Source organism: Amblyomma mixtum, chromosome 10, assembly GCF_055824585.1.
Source record: "Amblyomma mixtum isolate Tamu chromosome 10, ASM5582458v1, whole genome shotgun sequence".
Taxonomy (NCBI): Eukaryota; Metazoa; Arthropoda; class Arachnida; order Ixodida; family Ixodidae; genus Amblyomma; species Amblyomma mixtum.
Genome location: NC_143021.1, coordinates 165,668,885 through 165,688,778, shown reverse-complemented (window position 1 = coordinate 165,688,778; position 19,894 = coordinate 165,668,885). Strand labels below are relative to the sequence as shown.

General features: G+C 45.3%; 1 protein-coding gene across 1 annotated transcript in view; it reads right to left on the bottom strand.

Moving 5' to 3' along the window:
• LOC149327635 (uncharacterized) overlaps positions 1-19,894 on the bottom strand; it is an 84,859-nt gene continuing 64,965 nt past the window's right edge. Inside the window, exons 7-8 of the mRNA XM_089563712.1 lie at positions 6,547-6,962; positions 1-300 (exon numbers count right to left, since the gene is read on the bottom strand). Coding sequence (XP_089419838.1) covers positions 1-300; positions 6,547-6,962 — 716 coding nt within the window. The remainder of the gene's footprint in view (positions 301-6,546; positions 6,963-19,894) is intronic.

The window sequence follows — 19,894 nt, the reverse complement described above, 5'->3', positions numbered from 1 at the left end:
CTAGCGCATGTAGAATCCCTCCCAGCAGAACAGTCCGTTCCCCAGGTAGCCGCGGTCGCAGGCGCAGCGTCCCTTGGCCGACCCGAGGGGTACAACGCACGATGCGTGGCGGCTGCACTCCTCGTCGGCCCGGCACGGTTGCAGGCCGTCCACGTCCGCACGGAGACGTTCTTCTTCGCTGGGCGAGGCTAGCCGCCGTTTGCTGCCGCCCCGCGAACGGTGCCCAATCCGCCCACGCCCTGAGGGAGACGGGTCGGCGTCTACACCGCCACCCCGGTGCCGGTGCTGCCGCCAGCGCAACTGCGGATACAGTAGGGCGCGTTTGTCTCGACGTTTGATAGTAGAGCTCTAGTGGAGATTACTCTGCTGGACTATTTTTAATAACCGGTGTATCCCATGTGACACAGATAGCAAAAACGTTAAACACTTTCATTTCTGGTGCTACAACAACACGCGTCGAAAACATATTCGAAAAACGGTGTTTTCGAGCACAGCTTTGGAATGGCGAAAGCCCCAGCTCTCAGATTTGCAGAAGGCATTCTGAAAGATGAATTACTGCATGAGGTAACCCTACCGGCAAAAAGAGGGTAATATGTATGCGTCTGAATGCTGCATGGGCAAGTCATGGAACACTATTCAATTTTGGTTTTAATTTCCTGCAGGTACCTGTCTATTTGCCATCGGACCTTCAGAAATAAAAAATGACAATTTTTACTATGCTCTAATAACTCTTTTTTATTAAATCTTCCAGTTTTTAAAACGTCTGCAATGAAGGTCCCATTAATGATGGGACCCAAGACGTTCATAGTTTTATTCAAGGTATTCAATGTCTGGCATTAAAAGGTAAATTCTAGAAGTTCTTCAGCCTTCTTAGTTCCACTTACCGATACCATCAGAAGAGGAATTAATAAAGTGCACGGAAACATATCCCCAACCAATAAACATCATTCAAGCCAGGCCTTTCGGCACATAGGGGGCATGTCTACATACTTTTGATGGCAAAGCAGTACCACGGTTTGTACCACGGTGCAGCTTGAGATATAACGTCTGTCGATCGCGGATATGAATTGCCCAGGTACGAAGGAACACCAGACACATGGTCTTGGTGTTGACGAGCCGGAAAGAAACTGTTTTGTTATAATCAGGCTGTAAAGGGCTCTGATGTGTCGTGTGGTAGGAACACCTCGTGGCTTGATGAACACTTCCTCAAAGATAGCAAAGCGGCCACGCGCCCGCGAAGAGTCCTCGGCCTGCACCAGGCTGAAAATGAAAAGAATATGTTTGGCTGCATTTTTGGGGCGGCCTCCAAGTATTTGTTTCCTGGAGGCAAGCTTAATAATTAGACGCCTTGGACACCGCTCAACCCCGGACAGTTGATGCAACGCGCTGTCATCTGGCGATCGTGGCTTAACGATGCGAGAGGCGCAGTGTGATCGGCCAGCGTAGGCGCCAAGCCTTCCTAGTTTCATATACTGGCCCTTATCGATAATGCTCCAAGGGCGCCTTTTTCTTTTGCACTCTTTCGCAGTCGCCGTTTTAATGACTTTGGTAGGTGACCAGGTGTCAGGTGCCAGGTTTTTTTCAGATTGCTGCCTCTGCTGGTGGCGCAGCCACCGACGCACTACTACGCATCTTTACCGGACATCGCGGCTAATTGCATCGATCCCGTCATCACGTCAAGTCATCCGGCCGTATTCCGAGATTTCTACCACAGCCTTTCCAGCGGCGCTACTGCTTGTTCGACGGAAGCGGAAGGAGCTTCGGCAGCAGCAACATCGTACTGTATAAAAGAGGCGTGCCACTGAGCACGCGGCAGTGGGCGCGGCGGCAATGCCAAGAAGAGGGCTGCAAACCCTTTTGTATTCTACATCCAGGTGAACAAACGCCATGGAAAATGCCGTAGCAACAATGTTTGCCTTCTTTTGATTCCGTGCCCACGGCCCGTGTTTGATTTGATGTGATGTGTGTGATAAGTGTTTCACTCTGATTCTTGTTGCTCCTGGGGGCGACATCGAGGCGAACCCCGGACCAGATAATTCGATTTCGGAGCAGTGATAATTCGATTTCGGAGCAGTGGAAGTTGATTACGGGAGGCATACAGGAAATAAAGAGAGGAAAAAAATGTAAACAACCCGAAGCTCAACGTTATTGAGAAGGAGCTGGAAAAATAGGAAGCCTTCAGGAAAATGTCATGGAATGTGTAGAAAAAGTAACTGGACTGGAGCAGCAGCTGTCAGTAATGACAAAAAAAATTGATGATTCAGAAAAAAGAAGAAGAAGAGTCTGGCAAACAACTTCATACATTAGTAACAAAAGATACTCTTTAAGATAAGCTAAACGTGACGGTATCAAGCATTGAAAGGATACATCGACTCGGTAGATGAAAGGCAGACAGTGAAGGCCAAGATAGACCTTTGATCTTTAGGTTAGTAGACTACCGTAATAAAGTGAACATTTTAAAGCGGTGTTCCAAACTTAAAGGCTATACGTATTCAATTAGCGAATATTTTTCACAGTGTCCGAGAGGTAAGGAAAAAGCTGTGGGATCGAACCAAATCAAATCGAGACAGGAAAAGAAAGGGAGGTTGACGCATGATAAAGTCCTAATTAATGGTTGTCTTTTCGGCTGGGACAATGATAACAACGACATCGTTGAACTAAAATAAAAAAACAAAGAAAGCGAAGTAGAGCACAGTATGGAACCACGGGCCACTCGGCCAACGTGCCGGAAACGTTGATTAATCTAGACGTGCGCAGCCTTATCAACGAATATGATGGTCTAGAAGCTTACAATAAAGTCATCATGAATAAAGTAAAATGTAATGACATATTAACAAACACGACTTTTCGTTGTCTCCATGTGAATGTGCTATCTGTCGTGAATAAAACTGCTGATCCTGAGCACCTGTTTAAGTGCTTATGATTACGGAAACCTGGTACTCCTCTGATGAAGTAATTAATATGCCCGGGTACAACTCGTACTTCATGACCAGATCCTTAAATCGTGGTGGCGGTATTTGTGCTTTAGAAAAAAGTGTATAAATTGTGACCTTCTCCCGAGATCTTGTGTTACTTCTGACAACGAAATCGTGTGCTTAAATTTTGAGCGTACAATTATTGTTGTTTGTTACCGCCCTCCTGATGGCCGCACTGCAGAATTTTTTTCTTTCGTTGACATATTTTTTATTTTTGTGTATCCTGAAAGGTTCAGTGTCATTCTAGGCGACGATTTTAATGTAAACCTGCTTTTGATAAGAGCACAGCAAAACGTTTTATTTTGCTGCTCTCCGCGAATGGCTGCATTAACACAACTCGTACGCCTACGAGAGTTACTATGCATACAGAATCACTCACTGACCTTTTCATAACTAATTTTGATGAAAAGAGCATTGTGTCCGCTATCTTTCGTTGCGACCTTATTGACCGTTTCCCTATACTGCTACGGGTGAAACCAGGTATGAAGAAAAAACCAGCACGTGCTTGCTTTCATCAAGTGATGCCTGAGAAAAACCTTGCTTTTTCAAGACAGGCCGTTTCAGATATAACCTGGTCGGGCGTGCTCTCCATGACAGACGTGGGAGCCACTTATGATAGCTTTCTGGATAAATTTGATGCGCTTTACAAGGCGCACGTAGCACCTCGGAAAGGGTGCAAGATGACCTCACAATTGCACAAGGAGGTACAATCTAAAGAAAAATGTACAAAGACTTCATTAATACACGCGATCTCGAACTATTAGCAAAATACAAAGTCCTCACAAATGAGCTCAACAAAAAGTTAAGGCGCGCTAGGGATTCGTATTACTACGACAAATTCGAATCATTCAATTCAATTCCTTTTATTTCCTTTTTCAGAGGAGGAGACAGGACAAAAAGCCGTGGCAACGACTTGACGCAGGTCCTGCCCCCTTACAAATTGGCAGACATACAGATACCTTTGTGGCATAAGTGTTTGACAGGTCAAGAAAAAAAATAAATAAATAAAGGAACTCACAAGTATTAGCAACCTTTGAGCAGTCACTCAACAGACAGCAAGTTTAGAAAACGAATGAGAATAGACATAAACAGTAGTCATAAAAAAAACATAAATTAGGAAAGACTAAAAACATGCTACACACTTCACATAGATAAAGACGATAGAAATGACTTAATCTGGTGATGCCGCTGTGATTCTGGTATGTTATTGAACCAGATTAACCACATTGTTTTACGCACACCGGAGACTAGCTCTCCTCAAGAAGTACTTATTCAAGGACAAAGTGTAAATGGGCAGGAGCTAGCAGAGGTGTTTAACAAATATTTCGTCACCCGAGAGTACCAAAGTTCGAAAAACATGTCATGTGATGCTTGCATCAGGCAAAGTAGCGATTCTATGCATCTAAGTACAACTACATCTTCTGAAGTATTCAGTGAACTCATCAACATGAAGAACAGCAGATGACACGATGCGGATGATTTGCAGATATGGCCTGTGAAGGATATGTTAGATATTCTAGCCCCAATTTCAGCACATATATTTATTTTAAGCTTTGCATAGGGAGTGTTCCCACGGCGCACGTGAATTGCGAAAGTGACACTTTGTATAAGAAGGGCGAGAAGCTTTGCGTTTTAAATTATAGGCCAGTTTCCATGCAGCCAATCTATTCCAAAGGACTGGAAAAAATTATCGACATGCGAATATCATGCCATTGTGACAAACACCAAATAATAATAGATTCGAAGTTTGGTTTTATCAAACATAAATCTATGGAGACAGCATTACTAAAGCAAAAAGAGTATATTTTAAATGTTTCGAGGAAAAGAAACTTGTGTTTGGTGCTTTTATAGATTTTTCGCAGGATTGCGACCACATTAGACAAAATATACTTCTGGCGAAACTCTTCGGCAAAGGCTTCAGGGGTCGTTTTCATACGCTTCTTGCATCATATCTTGCACACCGCTTTCAGTTTGTTAGTATTAATAGCTATCGATCCTCAGTAAAAAAAGCAACTGCTGGCGTACCTCAGGGAAGTATCCTTGGACTTATATATGAATGATATCGTTAATCAATGCCTGCATGCGAAGTCTATTATGTATGCAGATCACGTCTCACTGTTCTTCTCATCAAGCGCATGTGAACACCTGGTAAACAAGACAAATAGGACACTAAATACACTCCATCAATGGTCCCTTAGTAATCCATTGAAAATTAATGTAACTAAAACTAAGGCTATTAGATATATTCAAACCAAAAAAATAAAAACGTTATTCTACCATGCGATCTTAAGCTAGATTTGGAAACGATAGAGGCTGTAGACAATATTAAGATTTAGGGGTACATTTCAACAGAAAAACTAAGCTGGGACAATCATTGTAACGCTGTCATCAGTAAGCTTTCGCGTGTCACAGGTGTCATTAACAGGCACCGTCACTTACATCTGTATAATTCGCTCTTTATGTCCGAAGTAAACTATGAGCACTTACTTTGGCGAACAACTAGAGGTACAAATATAAATAGGATTTACGTTTTACAGAAGAAGGCTCTACGTGCAATACTAAATGTCGGTTCTTATATAAACACAAGCAATTTAATCCGCCAGTTCAATGCCGTAAAAAAGCCGCCGTGGTGGCTCAGTGGCTATGGTGCTCGGCTGCTGGCCCGAAAGACGCGGGTTCGATCCCGGCCGCGGCGGTTGAATTTCTTTGGAGGAGAAATTCGAGGCCCGTGTACTGTGCGATGTCAGTGCACGTTAAAGAACCCCAGGTGGTCGAAATTTCCGGAGCCCTCTACTACGGCGTCTCTCATAGCCTCAGTCGCTTTGGGACGTTAAACCCCATAAACCAAACCAAACCAATGCCGTAAAACTGTCTGAAATGTATGTTAAGCTGCCTGAAAGATATAAAAAGGACATAAAAGAAAATGTGAGTTACTTGCGTGACACAGCACACCTTTCACTAGATGTACGAGTTTACCCTAGCAGACACAGCGAACTATGGCATATTCAAACATGCCGCACAATATATGGTACATATGGCCTAGCAAACACGTTGCCCCGTATTTTAAATATGTTTCATGCTGCAAAAGGTGACCTATCACGAGCATGCCGCAAAGATATACAGGATGTATGTGCTACTTTTTAGATTTCACCATGCTTTCACTGCTTCTTTATCTCTTTCCTTCCACAAAGTGTTGACCTGATTTGAATAACCAAATTCCTGTTTTTCTATGAAATGTTTCCTTATTGTTTCCGTTATTGTTTCTTATTGTTCCTTATTGTGTTTTCTAATGATGCGTGAACCGTTTTTGACAACCATTGTTTGCATTTTGCGATGTTACTTGTGTAGGAAATTTGCATGTTACCTGCTGCCCTGCAATATAGGGGCAGAGCGGCATGTCAAGCCACAATTTCGGGCTTTTTCCCTCGACTCTCACCAAGTCTACATGGGGAAATAAATCAATTGAAATTGAATGATCTATCTCTATTTCTTTCCGGACTTCTGTGCAATTAGCGCCGGTCCCTGCGTAAACCCACGCCAGCACATCTACATGTCGGTCTTGGTGACTTACGTGCGGTTCCCGGTGGCGAGCTTCGAACGTTGGCCTGGCCGTCGTCCATGTTGACGATTCGCAGGGCACAACGCTCGCAGCGCCCTTCTCTCCGCGGATCAGGCGGAAACAGACGTTGTTCGCGAAAACCGCGGGCGGCGGCTCAGGTCTCGAGTCGGGCTTAGGATTTTCCCGGCCGTTCTGCAGTTCACCCACTACCGGCACTTCGGGAACGTTCCTGCTCGCTTCGGCGCTGTCATTCCTCACAGCTTGGCCGTTCATGACGCTCACATTAGTCTGCACGACTGTGTAATCGTCAGCAGGCTCACCGGCCCTGACGTCGGGAACGGGCTGCGAGTCGACCTTGACCGAGAGATGTATGACCGTGTCTTCGTCTGTCGTTGACTGGGCCGCATCTGATCTCAATGTCTGGACAGCTGAAGCTGTGTTGTACAAAAAAAACACAGTGGTCTGTTTCAAATATGCCGCTGTCGCAGGACTTTTTGCCGCAGTTCGCGGCGAAACTGTGCGCTAAAACGGTGATATTTCGCGAGTGGAAGCGCATTATTTCAACATCTCACAAACGAGTGTGGTGAATGTTGGGGCGTTCTCGAAACAGAGATACGCTCCTTGTGCGATGTAGCTCGCGTATTTCAAACATAGATGACACCCCCCGTTGTGTCGATATGCAGAAAGAGGAGGAACGACAATGCGCTACACAGGGTAAAAAAACCGAGGGAAGTGTGTGCAGATGCGTGCACAGCTTTATTCTGATTAAATCGTTAAAAAATTAGTGAACACTTAGCTGACCTATACCCAAAGGCTAGTGACATGCCCATCAGTGGCATAGCAGATGACAATGACCCAAAGTGGCAGATAAGATGGGAATGAGCAGATTTAACGGAAAAGATGGAGAGTGCACCTTTTGCCCAAAAAGAACAAAACTTAATCTACATAACTATGCTAAATTCAAAAGCAAAAATGGCAGAAATTCCAGACAAGCAACCTCAAACATTAATCTCGCAGTAAAATTTTCATTAGCGTGTGAGAAGAAAACCAAGCGCTGAGAAAGAGCGTACAGCGTCCTCCAATTCCGCAGGGAAAACGTTCTCCGTGACATTGGAACTAAAAGAAAAAGAAAAAGCAAACTATAATAAGCATGCCAACTGTTATGCGTGGTTCAAAGAAGAAAATCATGCCAGAGAGAGTTGATGCAGGTAGAATTCTTTCAGCTGTTTGAAAAGTTGGGGGAGCATATTAGAGTGAACGGTATATTGTTCCATATTTTCGCGCCAGTGAATTATATTACTCGTTCACCATAAATATTATCACTGAGGGGAAGATTTCATTTACATAATGTGGAATTTCCGGTGTTGTGAGCTAAAGCGTGAAACAGTGTAGCTAGAAGTTGATGGTTAAGCATTAAGGCATTGTACAGACTCTCTGCTATCCTTAGGTCGCGTAGTTGGACGAACGGAAAAAATTGCAGCTGAGAACACAGTGTCTCCCTTGGGAAACTGTAAGAATAAGTAATTATCCTAACTGCGTGTCATTATTATCGGATAAATATATGTTTTGTACGTAAATCTTCAAGTTTCGACACAGTAAAGAAAATACCTGTGATTTAAAGCGAAATAAACAATGCGCATTATATCGATTTCCAAATAGTTCTGTGCTTGCGACAAGGCATAGCGTCCAGATGCCATCCTCTTCCAAACAAAAGTGATTTATTTCTGCCAATTCAAATTCTTATCCAAAAATTACTGCAAAGTGTTTAATTGAGATAAATAATGCGATAAATGCGATAAATAATTATTCGAAATCTGTCCGTACAGATTTCTTTTTTTGCGGAGAATGAAAAATGACATATTTAGTTTTCCTAGCACTAACGTTAAGCTTGTTTGCCAAAAACTAACTAGCAATTTTATGGAGCTCGATGTTAGCCATAGCTTGATATTCTGTCAGGTTTTCTGCTGTTAATAAAATGAAAGTACCATCAGCATGCGTTACGAATTCCCTAGACTGTAACTTTATTGACAGGTCATTCACATGTAATGAAAACAATAAGAGACCCAATACAGATACCCGAGGAACTTTTCCTAGTAATAGCTTTTTAGAAGACATGAATTCGCCCATTATTACTACATGTTTGCGTGCCTCCATGTAACTTGTGATTGGCTCGAACGCTTTACAACGAACGACTTATGACTAATTTACTCATCAGTATAGGGTGATCCACAGTATAAAATGGTTTTGTTAAGTCTAAAAAAATTGCACATGCCACCTTTTGAATCTGTAAGGCATAGTTATCTATTAAAGTGATAATTGTATCATATCAGTGCCGGGGCCTGTTTGTTATAACCAGCTCATGGGCAACGTGCTGCACTGCCTCCTCTTCTTCACCCTGCCTTCTCTCCCCACGGCCCTATATATGCACGGACCTTGCCAGTTGTTCCCTGACTGTGCCGTTCGTCATTCCGGTCAGCTTCACGAAACATGGGGGTCAGAAGTGGGGTAGCAACCCTCGTCCGAGAGCAGCGGTGGTGGTTGCCGACTACAAGCAGCAAGAATGGATAGCATCAGACAACCGGAAGAACTGCGCATCACCGGAGACGGCGGTAAGAACTGGACCCTATTTAAGCAGAAGTTTGAAATATTTTGGCAAGCAACGGCGTTCAGTGAAAAGCCAAGATCCAGTGCCATGAAAACTGCACAACTTCTAAGCTTGGCGGGTGAAGACGTGTTAGAGGTCTTCAATAACTTCACTTTTGCCACAGGGTAAAGAAAAGAGGACTATGATACAGTGGTCGCAAAGTTCGAGTCGTACTGCGTCGAGCAGCAAAACGACGTTCACGAACGGTACATATTTCGCACTCGCATCCGAGATAAAGGGGAGCCCTCTGAGCACCTTCTTCGGGATCTCGAGAAACAAGCCAGGCATTGCAACTTTGGCAGAATGATCGACGTTTTTGGCACGAACTCGCCCAATCTTCGGGAGAAAATGCTAAGGTACAAAAAGTTGACGCTTGAAAAAGCTGTTGCTTTATGCAAGACGGCAGAGACTTCAGCCCGTCAAAACGAAGTTTGAAACGCAAGAAAAGAAGAGACGGACGTGGATGCGGTTAGCTTGAGCATGCATACGTCGAAAGCACCGAGACGTCCTCAACGAGACAGCCGGTGCACTCACTGCGGCTGAGTACACGCCCCTCGCCGTTGCGCAGCATATGGAAAAACATGCTAGTCGTGCTATGGGCTGAACCACTTCGCGTCTTGCTGCAGAACTGCGGGTGTAAACGAGATTCAGCAAGACGACAACTTCGAAGTGCTAACAGTCGACAGCAACCGCGACTGGCGCATCAAGGCGAAGATGGGCAGCCGAGAAGTGGTGTTTAAAGTTGACACTGGCTCACAAGCTAACATCATACCCTTGTCGGTGTACAGCAAGTTGCGTATGGCTGCATTGGAACCCAGTAATACCACACTCTGTTCTTATAACGGTGGGCTCATCAAGCATTGCGGCGTGGTTGCAACAAACGTACTAGTTGGAGAGGTGGCCGCTGACTTTTTTGTGGTAAGAAAGGACCACCAAGCCATTTTCGTTATCGAAACGAGCGAGTGATTGGGCCTGATCCAACGAGCGATAGAAGCGGTTTCGACCACAGTAGAAGGCGTACTCCAACATTTTTCTGGACTCTTCGAAGGCACTGGACGCGTTCAGCGAAAACACAAAATAACGCTCCGCGAAGACTCCGTCCCCGTCGTCCAGCCGGCGCGGAGGGTGCCGCTGTCTCCTCAGCAGCCGCTGCGTGACGAATTGGACCGGATGGAACAAGAAGGCATCGTACGGAAAATGAGCAGCCTAACAGACTGGGCAAGCCCATTGCGCATTGTGCGAAAAAAAAGGAAGAATAACGAGTCTAAAACGGGAGCACTATCAGATGCCTCGTCGAGAGGACATTGAGGCGGAGCTGGCAGGCGCGAAATTTTTCTCCCGTCTGAATGCGAATGCGGTGTTTCACCAAATTCTGCAGGATGAGGACTGGTCAAAAATATGCACGTTTGCAACGCCCTTTGGTCGTTATTGTTTTCTACGCGTTCCGTTCGGCATAGCCTGAGCCAGCGAAGTGTTCCAGAAAGTTTTCACCGAAACAGCGCGCACTAAGACACGGACACGAAGGGAGACACGACACACACGAGCGCTGACTTTCAACTGGTGTTTATTGTTTGGAACGAGGCATATATACAGTTCCAACAACACAAGGAAAACAAACCATCCATTCATAGATTCATAGTCAATTCATGCATGTCGCACTGAACACGGACGATAACAACATTATCATTTTCCCTTCGTTAAAAATGCCAATTCTTTAGAACCGATCGATAAAGATGGGCTACTGACGCATGCGTCTTTAGACCAGGCGATGTGCGCTGCTTCGATTATTTCGCGTGTTAATTGGTCACTGTGTTTACTTAAAATTTCTGTGCGAGTGAAGTCAGGGTGGCAAGTTTTGCTTTCACAGTCTCTACTATGGATCCCGAGATGCCATTTTACTGTGTTATGCACGTTATTATTGTGCTCCTTCAGGCGTTCATTGAGGCATCTCCCCGTCTGACCCACATATAGCTTGCCGCATGACAAGGGAATGGCATACACTACACCTTCTTCACATGACACGAATCGATTTTCATGCTTGATGTCGCATTCTGTGGGAACGAAATCAGAGTTAAAGGGATACTGAGGCGGTTTTCGAATCAGCTAACCTTCTAGGGTTTGGAAGTAGTGTCATTGCTGATCACGTCTGTGAAATTATTTTTTCGATTATGGCTAAAACAGTGGCGCAATCACCAATTAAAAACGCGATGTTTTGAATTTCCCGCGCCCCGCGCGAGCGCAGGAGAGGGGAACAGCGGAGAGGGAAATCTCGTCCATGTCGGCCAGCGTGACGTCATCTTGAGGAGCCGGGGATGCTTCGGCGCTCCCGAGCGCGCTTTCAGCGCGCGTTGTTTCTCGTGCTGCATGCGTTGTTCCTCGTACTGCGTGCGTTGCGACGTACAAAACGTGTAAGCCGACCTTGACAATCAGATTCAACAGGTACTACTCTGCGTTCGTGTCCACGAACAACTACGGCCGCGACTCTGTCGTCTTCCACTGTTTTCCGCAAGACCACAAGCTCGCAGCGCAACCGCTCGCTGCTGTGACGAAGAATTCAAGCCGACTAACGGAAGCTTACCCTGCTCGAAACACTTTCGTAAGAGCGGCTACAGGCAGAGCTTGTCCTATAGTGTGATCTCTGGATATTTCTGTCGAAAAGGCGCGGCTGAACCATGACACAGTTCCATCGATTTCCTCGCGCATAAGAGGCGTGTCACCATTCCGAAGAAGCGCCTCTTTTAAAAGTAGAAACATGCTCACTTAGCCCCTGAAGAAACCTTATAGAGGCTTAAGCATGTGTCGCTCTCCTCAGCTTAGGTGCGGCCAGACCACCTGAGACGTGCTCAGCAAGGCTCGGTTAGTGATTTTATACTCGGTCCGACGTGTCCAAGCAAGCAAGCAAGCAGAGCAAAGCACAATAAAGCAAAGCAAGCAAGCATTGAAGCTCTTCATATGCGGCATCTCGTTTAATCCTAGCTAAGCAATTAATATTAAAGCGTTCGACGTTGATTTCGGATGTAAATTTATGAGAGAAATGAATGCCAACCGAGTTTTTGCACAAGAACACCGCAACCTTACTCGGTTTCTTCATCAAGTTGTGGCAGCGGGCGAGTTGCAGCTAGCTTGGCTTTTAAACACACATATAGTTGGCAACTACTTCACTGAACCTAAACTGCAAATCTAGGAAGGGCGAACGTTTCCGAGGCAGCGATTAATATTTTCTGGCATCTGCTGAACGCGCCAGGAGTGAAGCGTATTTGTGCCCGTATTTGGCTTGGTTTCCAGCGCACCATGATTGCGTCACTATCTGGTGGTCACATGCCTCGCAGTGCTTGGCCACTGCGCTTCGCTAATTTTGACACCAACTTTGTGCTCCTTCATCGTTCACTTGAAATACTTTCTTGCCCCAACCTGCAACGCCGGGTACTGAGAACAGGATTTACACAGTGCTTTGGGCCTTTTCTTTAGGATGACGCTCTTCTGGGCGAGCCAGGAGGCGTCCGGTGGTGGTAATTGACTTGAGTATTGTTCGCACCCCTTCCTTTTCCGAGAATACGAGCCGATGTTGTGCTGGCACCTTTTACACATGGTCTATATCGCGTCTTTGACGCTGGTGTATGCTTGTGCTAGGCTTGTGCTTGCGTCTTTTTTGGTTTCAGGCGATACGTGGAATGAGCAAACTGTAGTATCCTTTTCTTCGGTGGTCAGTAAAAAAAAAATAGTCGCCGTATTCGCTTTTACAACGACACGGAAAGCTGCGATCTGCCCTCAACGCAGCGCCGGATCCGCATCGGCAGCTTCTCCAGTCCTCAAAGTGACGTCACGACCTCTCTTGACCAATCACGGGCGGCGGCGCGCCGCGCGGCGTGCTCCGCGGCACAGGCCGCATATTTCGGCTAAAAAAGGCAATTCGCGCTTGTTTTTGCCTTATTTGGATGCGATATTCCAGTATACAGCATGAAAAACTATAGGATGCCGCTGCCAGCCCGATTTTCACAAAAAGTGCTTCAGTCTCCCTTTAACCATTTTGCACATCTTCCCAAGCTTATCCGGAGCCGAAACCATAACCTTAACACGTGCTCTATTCGCTATCTTCTTTAGTCTGTAGGAGAAATGATGAATGTAAGGCACAACAGTAGTTTTTTCTTTTCCCTTCCGCGTCACTGAATCTGCCTGCTCCCCTTTTCCATTTTTGCTCAAGCTACTGAGAATAGATTCGGACACTGATACTAGTAGCTGCTTGGGATAACCAGCCTTAACGAGCCGATCAGTTTGGAGACGGAAACTATCTTGTATGGAGTGCATGCAAGATTTGTTAAGCGCGTTGTGATAGCATGACTTCGCCACGGCACGTTTTACCAGCTTAGAATGAGATGACGTAAAAGAGAGCAATGGCTTTCTGCTTCGTGGCTGGTAAGACCAACACATGTGATGGCACATTAATCTGAGTTTGAGGTCTAAAAATTGGATGACATTGTTTTCTGGCACTTCAGTAGTTAGTATGAGGGGATGAAGGCACTCAACAAAGTTAGCTTTGATCTGCGTAAAGACTGCGTCAAATTCTTCCACATTAGAGTCTATAAGAACAAGAAAGTCATCAACATAGCGAAAACATTGTACAACCTTTGACCCTTTCAATTTTTCTTGAAGCCTTCTAACCTTTTGTGCTAACAAGTCACTAAGCACGGGAGCTATGCATGACCCGATGCAAAGTCCTCGTTTTTGCAGGTAAAACTCACTTTCCCAGGAAATGAAGGTAGAAGTTAAATACACTTGAAGTAGTTCTAAAAAGCCCTCGGCGGATATGCCGCTCTTGTTTTAGAATTCAATTACTCCTTGCTGGTCAATACATTCTTCTAAGCACGCGAAAAGCTCGTCATGTGGTAGTGAATAATATAGGTCCTTGACGTCAAAAGAGCAGGCCATCAGTCCCTTGTTCTTGTTAGTTTCTAAAAACTGGATTACATCCTGCGAATTTTTTACCTGGAAAGGATCGTCCAACGTGGGTGAATTTAAGATCTTCTTTAGAAAAACTGCTACAGTTTTCTGCCATGTGCCTCTCTCAGATACGATCACACGAAACGGACACTCTGGTTTGTGGGTTTTTGCGCTAAAAAACACTTGTAAACTAAAGCCTTCACTTTTATCGGCTCTTTTCGTTAACAGTTCAAGGTTAAGTTTTTTTCCGCACTCTCTTGGCCTTAGCTTTAATTCTTTTCAGGTTAAGGTTCTTGGCCACAGAAAACGAAGACAGAATAGCTTCCCTACCCTTCTTGACGTACAATTGAGAGGGTAGCACTAGGAATCCCCCTTCCTTGTCGGCTGGAAGGAAACGCAGCGAATTTCCCTTCAAATACGAGACAGTTTGACGAACCGAGACGGTGTTCACTGGGGCCTTGCAACGCAGAAGCGCATCAACTCCTTCAGACACGCACCTATCGGATTCTGCCACCGGTGCCAACCTGGACACCTGCCTCACCATGCTCAAAAGTTCTGCGGGCGACCTTTTGGGTTCCGTGGCGTACTTCGGCCCCTGGGAGAGAACACGACGCACTTCCGTAGGCACCGACACATTCCCTGCGGTGTGGATGACATTCTCTGTCGAGTGCTTCTTTCTGGCCGGTGATGCCCGGAGCTGGAAAAGGGTATGGTGCCATAGGAAGTCAGCTGTAGTGTTCGCTAAATAAGAAAACTATTTCCATTTCTTCTTTCTATGTGGTGGGGCTTCGGTTCTTTGCAGCAGAAGAAAAAGACTGCGCCTGTAAAACCGAGCTTGTCTGCTTCATTCAGCCTTCAGGATGTGGCAAATTCTTGAGAAATTCGTGTCCGTGCCTTAGTGCGCGCTGTTCCGGTGAAAAGTAGTTACCAACTTGCCCAAGCATCTGTTTTAACGAGTTCCAGAAAGCCCTGAATGAAACATTTGATGGCCTCCCTGGTGTGCGAGTGTATGTCGACGATGTTTTAATTTGGGGTACAACTAGGGCAGAGCATGACGAACGGCTGCATAACGTCCAAAGCGTGACTGAATGGCCAGGACTGACCTTCAACGAGGAAGAAACTGCATTCTTGGGCAACATTATTAGGAGCAGAGGCAGAAGACCAAACCAGACTCTCGTGAAGAGCCTCCTAGAAATGCAAAACCGAAAGATAAACAAGCGGTGCAGAGAATGATGAGGAAGTTAGAGCGCAAAAAAACAAAGACAAAGTGGAGACGTGGACGGGGCAAGCGCTAACTTTCAACAAATGCTTTATTGAAGCTTGCAAGGGTGGAAGAGCGGGCTAGTTGGTAGTTCATCTTGAGGAAAACCCAGCGCACTCCTAAGACACGGACAAAGAAAGGCAAGACGATACAGCGCTGACTTCAACTGATTATTTTATTGTGGAGCAACATATATATACGTTGGAAAAGGGTCACTCTTGCCCTCATGTTATTTTCAATTGCAGTTTGTTATCTTTCGGTCGCGTGCAAACACAGCAGATGTTACTCATGTCTTCCCGCCCACTTTTCCAACGTATATATATGTTGCTCCACAATAAAATAATCAGTTGAAGTCAGCGCTGTATCGTCTTGCCTTTCTTTGTCCGTGTCTTAGGAATGCGCTGTGTTTTCCTCAAAACTTTATTGAAGTGCGGGAAGGGAACCTAGCGGGGCCGCTGCGCATGCGCTAAACCTCTTGTCTCCTAAACTTGCTGTTGTTAAACCCTGAGGCGAGTGTGCAGAAGGTGGTGAAGGCATACATGGTTCAAAATAGTTAAGATTATACACATTATGATAACAAAAATCGATGTTCTTTTGGAGTCGTGTGCACTGAGGGCGTGCTGATGCATAGATCGTTCTGAGTGATCTTAGCGGCTTCAAACAGCTCACGTTCGAGCCTACCTTTATGCCTCCCGATTACCGAGGTGCTTTTCAGCAGCGGTAGACATTTGCAGTCCTTGCAATGGGGTGGGAGGTTCGAGCCGTAGCCTTTATCTAGTGAATTGGCGTGCTCCCTCCATCTGTCGTTTAGACAGCGACTGGTCTGACCGTTATAGACTTGACCACAGCTCAGAGGGATATGATAAATAACGCCTTCTTTAGTCATATCATAGTCATAGTCAAAGCATTGACCGAAGCATTTCTTCTGGCAATATTTGACCCAACAAAGGAAACGAAAGTGACGTCAGATTCATCACAAGCTGACATGGAATCTGCCCTGATGCAGCGTCATGGTGCTACTTTCAGACCGGTAGCATATGCATCTCGAGTCCTGACAGAAGCCGAGCAACGATATTTGCAAATCGAGAAAGAAGTACTTCCCCTTGTCTTTGGTTGCGAAAAATTCCATCATTTTGTGTATGGCCACCCGATATCTTTCGAAAGTGACCACCGGCCGCTGATGGATATCGCTGAGAAAGCGAATGGGGACATGCCGCCTAGAGTGCAGCGTTTTTTTTTTTTGTGGCTTTTGAGGTACAACTACGTGTAAACGTATGTTCCTGGCAACAGATGGTGGTCGCCGATGTGCTGTCAAGGTCGCCACTCCCTGCTGATGTCGTCGCTGTGGATACGGATGATGTCGAAGTGCACGCCATCAATATACTATCGTCAACCGTGAGTGAAAGAACAAAGCCGCGCCTTGTGCGCGAGACATCGGCGGATCCCTATCTGCAGGGTGTGATAGAGCGCATTTCGACAGGCGGGCCTATAGACGGCTGTTTTGAGCCTATCGCGCCGGAGCTATAAGTTGTGAACGGCGTACTCATGAAGGGCACCAGGGTCATAATTCCCACAAGCATGCATGCCGAGATATTGCAGCGCATTCATGCAGGGCACCTCGGTATAGCCAAGAACAAAGCAAGTGCTAGGCAACTGGTTTACGGGCCTGGGATGAACTCTGAAATAGAATCATTGAATCAAAAATGCGGAATCTGCAAGAAGTACGCTTACAGTCAGCCAGCAGAACCACTAATGCTTCGTTCAACGCCAAATCAAGCTTGGCAGCGTGTTGGTGTTGGTACGGGGGAAATTACTACTTGTGCGCTTATGACGCAATGTCAGATTTCTCGAATGTAGAGAAGCGCTCTGATCTGAGTGCGAGCACAGTCGTTGAAAAGCTCAGTGCAATATCTTCAAGATATGGCATCCCAGTTGAACTTTGCACCGATAATGAAAATCAATTTTCTAGCCGCGAGTTTGCAAGTTTTTCGAAACTGTATGACTTTAATCACACTACATCCAGCCCACAGTTTGCGTGCTCAAACGGTCTTGCTGAAAAGGGCGTACAGGTGATCAAAAGGGTTCTTAAGAAGACAAGCGAAAGAAATGAAGATTTTTGGCTTGGTGTATTATATTACAGGACGAGTTCATTGAAAGACGGCTGGTCGCCTGCACAGCTTCTTCAAGGAAGGAGTCTTCGCACCCCATTGCCCGACTTCCGCCCTCAGCCGATCACCCAGGTCAGCAAGCATATGCAGTCGAGCTAGAACAGCCGGAACCTGCCAGCCCTTGCAGAGGGTGATGTCGTACGGAAAGGGTCCTCATGGGAAAGAAAAGCTAAATTGATATCACCTGCCGGACCGCGATTATATCACGTTCAAACCGGCGAAAGCCTCTTGAGGCGCAACCGGCAGCATTTGCTCGCAACAAGGGAGCGATTCGCTTCATGCTCATCAGACGGCAGTGACTCTGTTGACGACCTACCGACCGGAGCCCAGCATCAGCGTATCACCTCATCACCTCAGAATCCTACAGCCACTTCTCCGACGGCACAGCCTCCCCTGTCAAGGCGGTCCACGCGACCCACAAAGCAACCCATGCGTTTAGGCTACGACAAGAAATTTCAACAAATCACTAACGGCTGATTCTTATTGTTAAAGGGAGGGGGATGTATCATATCAGTGCCGGTGCCTCTTTGTTATAACCAGCTCATGTGCAACGTGCTGCACTGCCTCCTCTCTTCTTCAGCCTGCCTTCTCTCCCCACGGCCCTATATATGCACGGACCGTAATAAACCTGGCCAGTGGTTGTTCCCTGACTGTGCCGTTCGTCGTTCCGGTCAACTTCACGACACAATAATACAGCCGTCGATGTGGAATGTTTTGCTCTAAATCCACATTGAGGGGGCACAGAACGTTAAGTTTATCGAGATAACGTTTTTGCCTTTTAGCAATTATCTCCACGAAGATTATATTTTTTGCACTTAATATTGAAATCGGTCGATAATTAGATGGATCGGAGCTGTCAGAAAATTTAAATATGGAAACAATTTGACTAAGTCAGCCAGGTACACTGAAGAATGTAAGGAATGACTCAGTTTTAAAGAGATTGAACCTAATATATCAAAATCTTCCTTGATTAGTCTCACCGTGTTTTCATCAAGGCCGGCAGATTTATTAATTTGGAGAGTAGAAGCAAGAGAATGCAGTTAATTAATTTCAAGACTACCCAACGTCACTTAAATGCGGGTTCAAATTTTACTCGATATCTTTACTAATATTTCGCCGAAGGTGCTTATCTTTCTGAATTCTACCAACAAGCTTATTAACCATGCCCCACATCTCTTTCGAATCACCCGGTGCTATTAAGTGGCAAGGAAATAAAAGGAAGAGCACTCGCAGAATATTCTAAAAATATTTTCTCAATAGCATTTATTGATCTCAAGATCCTACGGACACTGATATCGCCGCTTGCTCAAGCCAGGTTAGCGACACTATATTTTTCGAGCCTACTGATGAAAATGGGGTTTATAACGTGTACATGGGAATTAGTAACAGCAAAGCTTTAGATATCAATACCATGCAGATGAAACCACTGAAATATGTCTTACCCACAATTTGACCCTTGCTTTCTCACATCTATAATCTTGCACTGGAATGCGGGGTTTTCCCAAACGGAATGAAAACGGCAAAAGTGTCTGTAATCTATAAAGGGGGCGACCGAAATGCACCAACAAATTACAGGCCCCTTTCAGTACTCCCTGTGTTTTCCCAGGGACTGGAAAAGGTTATTTCGTCAAGAATCACAAAGTTTTTCGACAAACATAGAGTAATAACTTAGTCACAATATGGTTTCAGAACTAGTAAATCCACAGAAACAGCCTTACTAACAATGAAAGAAATTATTTTGTGCAACATTAATGCGAACTTGTATACGATGTGCCTTTTTCTTGATTTCAGTGAGGCGTTTGATTGCTTAAACCATACGATTCTTGCTAGCAAACTTCAAATGTACGGTATCCGTGGTAAACCACTCAGTGTGCTTGAAAGCTACCTCCAAAAGTGAAGTCAGTCGGTGACTGTATATGGTGAATTTTCTTCCCTTTTGCCTATCAGTTGTGGTGTCCCACAAGGAAGCGTACTGGGACCTCTTTTGTTTAATGCGTACATAAATGATATTGTTAGTATAGACCCTTCCATTAATTTTGTAATATACGCCGATGATAGCACAATAATTCTTTCAGGCCCTAACCTTAACGATTTAATTGTGAAATGTAATAACACACTCAATAAATTATCTAGGTGGTCGATGATGAAAAAATTAAAGATAAATCCTACAAAGTCCAAGGCTATAAAATTTCGCACAAGAAACAAAGCGATAACACTCAGCTGCATGCTCAACTTTGAAAACCAACAAATAGAAATTGTTGAAAAGCACAAGATCCTTGGAGTGTATTTTTCGTGTCATTTAAACTGGGATGTCCACGTCGAACACCTCTGCAAAAAACTGTCTTCTGT